Source organism: Sorex araneus, chromosome 1 (genome assembly GCF_027595985.1).
Source record: "Sorex araneus isolate mSorAra2 chromosome 1, mSorAra2.pri, whole genome shotgun sequence".
In the NCBI taxonomy this organism is placed as follows: Eukaryota; Metazoa; Chordata; class Mammalia; order Eulipotyphla; family Soricidae; genus Sorex; species Sorex araneus.
Genome location: NC_073302.1, coordinates 347,642,132 through 347,648,131, shown reverse-complemented (window position 1 = coordinate 347,648,131; position 6,000 = coordinate 347,642,132). Strand labels below are relative to the sequence as shown.

At 57.1% G+C, this 6,000-nt stretch overlaps 1 protein-coding gene across 1 annotated transcript in view; it reads left to right on the top strand.

Annotated features, from left to right (window-relative positions):
* The first annotated feature begins 355 nt into the window (after nt 1-355).
* GSR (glutathione-disulfide reductase) overlaps nt 356-6,000 on the top strand; it is a 48,983-nt gene continuing 43,338 nt past the window's right edge. The window contains exon 1 of the mRNA XM_004606949.2: nt 356-586. Within this exon, the coding sequence (XP_004607006.2) occupies nt 368-586 (219 nt within the window). The 5' untranslated portion in view covers nt 356-367. The remainder of the gene's footprint in view (nt 587-6,000) is intronic.

Sequence of the window (6,000 nt, the reverse complement as noted above, 5' to 3'; positions counted from 1 at the left end):
TGGGGTCATACCCAGCGACCCCAATGAACCAGTGCATTCCTGGCTCTGCGCTCTGGAATGACTCCTGGCGGTGCTCGGGGGACCCTATGGGATGCTGGGAATTGAACTCGTGTCGGCCGCGTAAAAGGCAAACGCTCTCCCCGCGGTGCTATGGGATCAGAGAGTACTGTAAAGCTTAAAAAAAAAAAGGGTGAACCCCAGGCAAAGGCCACCTCTCCCCCTCCCCGAGAGCGCCCTGCGGAGAGCTCGGAGACTCGCGGCCCCCGCGCGCCCCGCCCCCCGCCCCCGCGCCGCCCCCGCCCCGCGCCCTGGCCCCGCCCCCGCCCCGCGCCCGCGCCTGCGCCCTGGGCCGCCCCGCCCCCCGCGCATGGCCGCGCTGCCCCGCGTTCTGGGCGCCCGCGCCGCTGTCCGCCCGCTGCCCGCGTCGCGCGCCATGGCCGGACGGCCCGAGGGTCCCGCGGCCCGCGCCGCCTACGACTTCCTGGTGATCGGGGGCGGCTCGGGCGGGCTGGCGAGCGCGCGACGGGCGGCCGAGCTGGGCGCCAGGGCCGCCGTGGTGGAGAGCAGCAAGCTGGGCGGCACCTGCGTGAGTACCGGCCGGGGTGCGGGTGCTCCCCTGAACCTCGCCGCGGGGCTCGGGGTGCTCCCAGCGCAGCCGCGGGGGCTCGGGGGTGCTCCCCTGCCGTCACCGCGGGGGCACCGGGGGTCGTGCTCCTAGTGTCAGGCCGCGGGGGCCCTGGGGGTGCTCCCTGCCCCACCCGGCCGGCCGCTCCTCTCCCCACCCGCGGGGCAGGGGCGCAGTGTCGGCTCCCCGCGCCCGGTGGATGCCGAGGCCGAGGCAAGTCCGCGGCCGGCTGCAGCTCTGCTCTGAGCACCTTGTCGACCCGGCCTTGGCTGGGGGCCACACCCCGGGAGCCTAGGGTCCTCCTCCCTGCTCTATGCTCGGGGGTCGCCGGCCGGCCCGTGGCTGGGAGACCCTGCGGTGCCCGCATCAGGCCTGGCCTTCCACAGGGCAAGCATGTGCCAGGCCCTGGGCCAGCTCCTCTGGGCCAGGCTGGGGGTTTCAGAAGCTGGGCAGCTGATTCTGAGTGGCCACTCGGGTGGGGGTCACTCGCCCCTGTTACCCGGTAGGGTTTGCCGGGAAGAGCTTTCCCGGGCACTTTGTCATCCTGTGTGTGGCTCCTGAGCACTGCTAGACGTGGCCCCATTATTGTCCCCAAGGTAGTTGTGAATCCCGTGTCAGATGACATTATTTTTAAATACCCATTTTTTAAAAATTTGCTTTTCTTGGCCGGAGAGACAGCAGAGCCTGCAGGACTTGCGTGCGGTTGATCAAGTTTGTCCCCCAGTACCCCATAATGTACCCTGGTCCCTCAGCACGGAGGCAGGAGTGACCCCTGAGCACTGCTGGGTGTGTCCGTCCCCCAAGTTTTTGGTATGGCTTCTTTAACAGATTTGGGTGAGATACAGGCTGTTCTTGTCAGAGTGCTGCACAGGAGTGATCTGGGATTGGGACGGGCCCACAAGCCCTTTGGAGACTGAATTGAGGGTGAATTCCTCAGGGCAGGGAGGGGCTGGTGCGTTCACCCAGCTGTTTTGTGAGGGGCTGCTCCTGGCCCTGCGTGCCAGAGACCCTGTGGGAACCCAGGGATCAGTCGTGCAGAGTGCAGGGCGGGAGCCCTACTGATAGATTCTCTCTCCAGCCCTATTCAACCACCTTATCCCCGTGCAAAGTAACCTTTTGTGAAATTAATAAAAACTCAGATGTGACAGCTCAGAGCGGGCTGATTCCCGTCCTGTTGTCCGGTGCCCAATTTTCAAGTTCAGACGGAACTGGGATGAGGAAAGGAAAAACCCGTGTTGCTCGTGCTCCTGCCCCTTGACCGTTGGGCAAACTATCCCTGCAGGAAGGCTGCCCAGCTCAGCTGCTGACGGGGCTTCTCCTTTTCCCAGCGTCCCCCACCCCGGATTCTGTTGCAACCAGCTTGTGGCTGCCTGGGTTGCACCTGCATTAACCAGGCAGGGCAGGGGTGTGCCCCCACCCTTGGTTTCCTTTGGGGAGTCTGAGCACACTGAGAGAAACTACTTCCTTGAACGAGCCTGGGACAGCCAAAGAGTGCCCTGTGACCCGTCTTGAGGTCAGCCACCCACTCGAAGGCCAGTGTTCCGCAGGCAGCAGTGGATGCAGAAACGTTTACTTGGGGATGAGCATCCTGGGAAGGTGGGACCCTCATTCCAGAGAACACGATCATGCTGTCAGGTTGATAGGGCTTCGGTAGGGATCTAGGGCTTTCCACTGGACTGCTTGGGAAAGTCCGATGTCCAGGGGCAGAGAGCCAGAGACATGGCACAGCAGATAGGGTGTTGCTTTGCCGTGGTTGACCCAAGTTCGATTTCCAGCATCCCATCCCATTAGGATTCCCCGAGCACCCCTGGGTGTGGCTCAGAAACAGAAAAGAAGAGAGTCCATGGTCAGGCAGCTGGATGGAGTTCGGACCTGAGGCCATCTGTGCTGTCCCTGTGACATAATCTGGCATCGTCCTCCTCCAGGTCTGCATGATGACCTTCAGGAGTCCTTCCGTAGCTGCTGCCGCAGGTTCTCTGATAGAGAGAGGCGGCCTACAGCGTGACCCGGCCCAGGGTTTCTCCCAGCGCCCAGTGTCTTCTCCAGCCCTTAACTGCACCTGGTTCAACACCACATGTGCTGCTCCAGGACGCCCCAGGGCTGAGGGGTAGCCAGTGACCCCAGGGGAGGGAGAGGAACAAGGAGTCTCTCATGCTTGCTCGACGAGTAGCCTCGAGATGACCACCTCAGGCTCCTGGGAAATTCATAAATATTTGTATTTGTAAACAAAAACGATGTGTTTTTAATATAAAAATAAAAGCTTTCTGCTAAGTAGTGACATTTTAGGGAGTAATTCTCCACTTAACATCTCAGGACATTTCATTTGGCCTTTTCTCCTCCTGGCTTTGTATTTTGAATTGTGGGGAGGGTCTCTGCTGGCTATCAGAAGGAAACAACAATTTAAAAAACATTTTTTTTTTTTTAAGTTGGGAGGGCCTATGCCCTGATGTTTCCAGGGTTTCCTCCTGGCTCTGCACTCAGGCATCACCCTGGCAGGGCTCACTCATGGGATCACAGGCAGGTGTCAGGAATCAAGCCCAGGCCAGCACGTGCCAGGCAAGCACTAGCCTCTGTCCCGCCCGTGCCAGGAACAGCCAATTGGTGTTCCCAATTGTCATCATAAACCCGGTGGGCCAGTGGTTTGCAGGGGCTTCGGGAAGACGGAGACCAGCAGCTCGTGGTTTCCATGTACGTGCCTTGATTTCCTGCCATCTAACTGCTAAGTCCTTGCGTCTAGACTGTGGTTGTTACCCTGGCTGGGGGCCTGCCTTTGTTTAGGGGCAGTGGGGCCATGCATCAGGTCGTGGTGCCAGCATGTTTGCTCACCAGAGGTTATACTCTTTGTTTTTAGGCTGGACTGGACTGGAGCGATGGCTCAGTGGGTAGGGTGTTTGCCTTGCACGCGGCTGACCGGGGTTCGATTCCTCCGTTCTCCTTGGAGAGCCCGGCAAGCTACCAAGAGTATCCCGCCCACACGGCAGAGCCTGGCAAGCTCCCCGTGGCATATTTGGTATGCCAAAAACAGTAACTACAGGTCTCACAGTGGAGACATTACTGGTGCCCACTTGAGCAAATCGATGAGCAACGGGACGACATTGCTACAGTGCTACAGTGCTACAGTGCAGTGCTACTGGGCTCTGGGCTCAGGGGTCGCTCAGGGAACCATAAATGTTGGCTGCATGCAAGGCAAGTGTCCTACCCACTGGGCCCCTGAGCACTACCTACGGGAAGCCCTGAGCACTGCTTCTCCACTCTTGGTGAGGGACATGGGCTGTGTTTGCCGCAGTGTCACACATGTGCTTTCCGGGGGCAGACTTCCTGGCTGGGGTGTGTGAGGTTCCTTTCATCATGGGGCTCACTGAGGCCCGCTCCCCCTTCTGGACACTTACGTGCTCCTCAGTGCTGTGTGGCCATGTCACTGTGGTGTGGAGGCTGCAGAGGGCTGCCAGGATGATTCTCAGCACATGTGGAACTCTGTGGACTTGAACTCATGACCAGATACTTGCAGCCAGATGCTCTAGGCCCTGGTACTATTCCTCTAGGCCCTTGAGGTTTCTGTATGACACCGCCAGACCCCGCAGCATTCCGGAAGTACGACCGCCCTCCTCAGAGAGATGGAGCAGTGGGTAGGGCGCTGGCCTTGCACACAGCCAACCCGGGTTTGATCCCCAGCACCAATATAGTCCCTTGAGCTTTGCCAAGAGTGATCCCTGAGCACAGAGCTAGGAGTAAGCCCTGAGCACTGCCAGTGTGCACTGGTGAGAGGACAGGAGTTGGAACATTATATGACTGAAACCCAATTATGAACAACTTTATAACTGTGTATCTCACTATGATTCAATTTAAAAAGCATCCCAGTGAAAAAAATGGAAACACAAAACAAAAAATGGGTGCACACTTCGATCAGTCTTTCTCTAGGTTAAGTTAAATATTAAAAGTGGGAGACAATTTCTTTTTTCCCTTGGAACTTGGTTAAAGATAAGTGATCTTGTAGTTGCCTTCCGCGATGAAGTAATTCCTGAGATGCAGGAGCTGATCTCTGGCCCCGGCTGTTGGCATCTTCTGAAAGCTCTCTCTAATAGCTTCTCCGAATCAATTACAGGCTCAGGATTGCTCAATGCCAAGGTGAAGTCGAGTTTTCTGGGAGCTTTGTCTGCGGTTCAGTTCTCTGCCTACGCAGAGGTAGGAAGAGTTGGTTTGAGCAGAAGTTCCTTCTAACCCTTTGCTCCAGGGCCTGTGGTAGCACAGGGCCCGCTGTTCTCCCTGATGTAGTGATGCTGTGATAAAGAAGAACATGATTCTTGCGGCATTGCCCGTGAGAGTTGGGCAAAGGAAGGGTTGAATGCTTCATATTCTTTTGCTTTTTGGGGCCCCGGCCAGTGGTGCTCAGGGCTTAGTGATCTGTACTCAAGGATTACTCCTATGGTCGTGGTTCCAGAAATCATTTTGGGGTCAGCCAGCGCCCCTCCCCCTGCCACTGTTTTTGGGGAGACCACACCTGACTATGCTCAGGGATCTCTCCGAGGGTGCGGGGAATAGAACCCAGGTCAGCCGTCGGCAAGGAAGCACTTCAGCCCCTGTACTGTCTTTTTGGCCCTACTTCAAGGAGCCCGGAAGTTCCTTCAGTATCATAGATATCCCTCACAGGAGAAAATCACTCTGGTTTTTCCATGGGCTTGGTTTCATAAACGTGGCACACCTATGTTTAAATAGAGTGATCAGTAAGGGTGGGGCTAGTGGAAGTTTTACTATTTCTGCCGTTTGTTTCCTCGTTGGTTAATTTTTAGTTCTCCGCCTTGAGCCCACTAACTGCAGGTCAGGAAGGAGAGTATAGTTTGCAGAAGAACCTTGAACCAAGTAGCCAGAATGTCTTATAAATTACCATGAAGGGGATAAATACCATTTTGGGGAGCTGGTGGTAATTGTCCACTGCTCTGCTCAGGGGTCACTCCTGACTGTTCAGGGATCACCCCTGAACGGGGCTTGGGGGGGGACCGTGTCCAGTTCCCGGGGTCCAGCCAGGCTCAGCTTCGGGCAAGGCCAGCACCTTAACCCCATGCTGTCTCTCTGGCTGCCCTCTCTGATCGCATTGGAGGGATTTCACTCAAGCTGTAGTAAGCTTTGGTGTTTGTAAGTGGATTCCAGTTAGTCATGATTGTGACCTTTCACGCACTGGTTGGGGTAGCATTCGTGGTGCCTAGAGGTTGTGGGAATTGAACTCAAGGCTTTCCTGGGGCATGGCAGGCAAAAGATCCAGGGCGAGATCTGCTGCTCGGCGCAAGCGGGTAGAGAGTTCAAGTGCCAGGAGAGTTTTGTCTTGCCCAGCGCTTCCGGCCCTCCTTGGAGACCCCAAGTGGCAGTTCGTTCCCATCTGC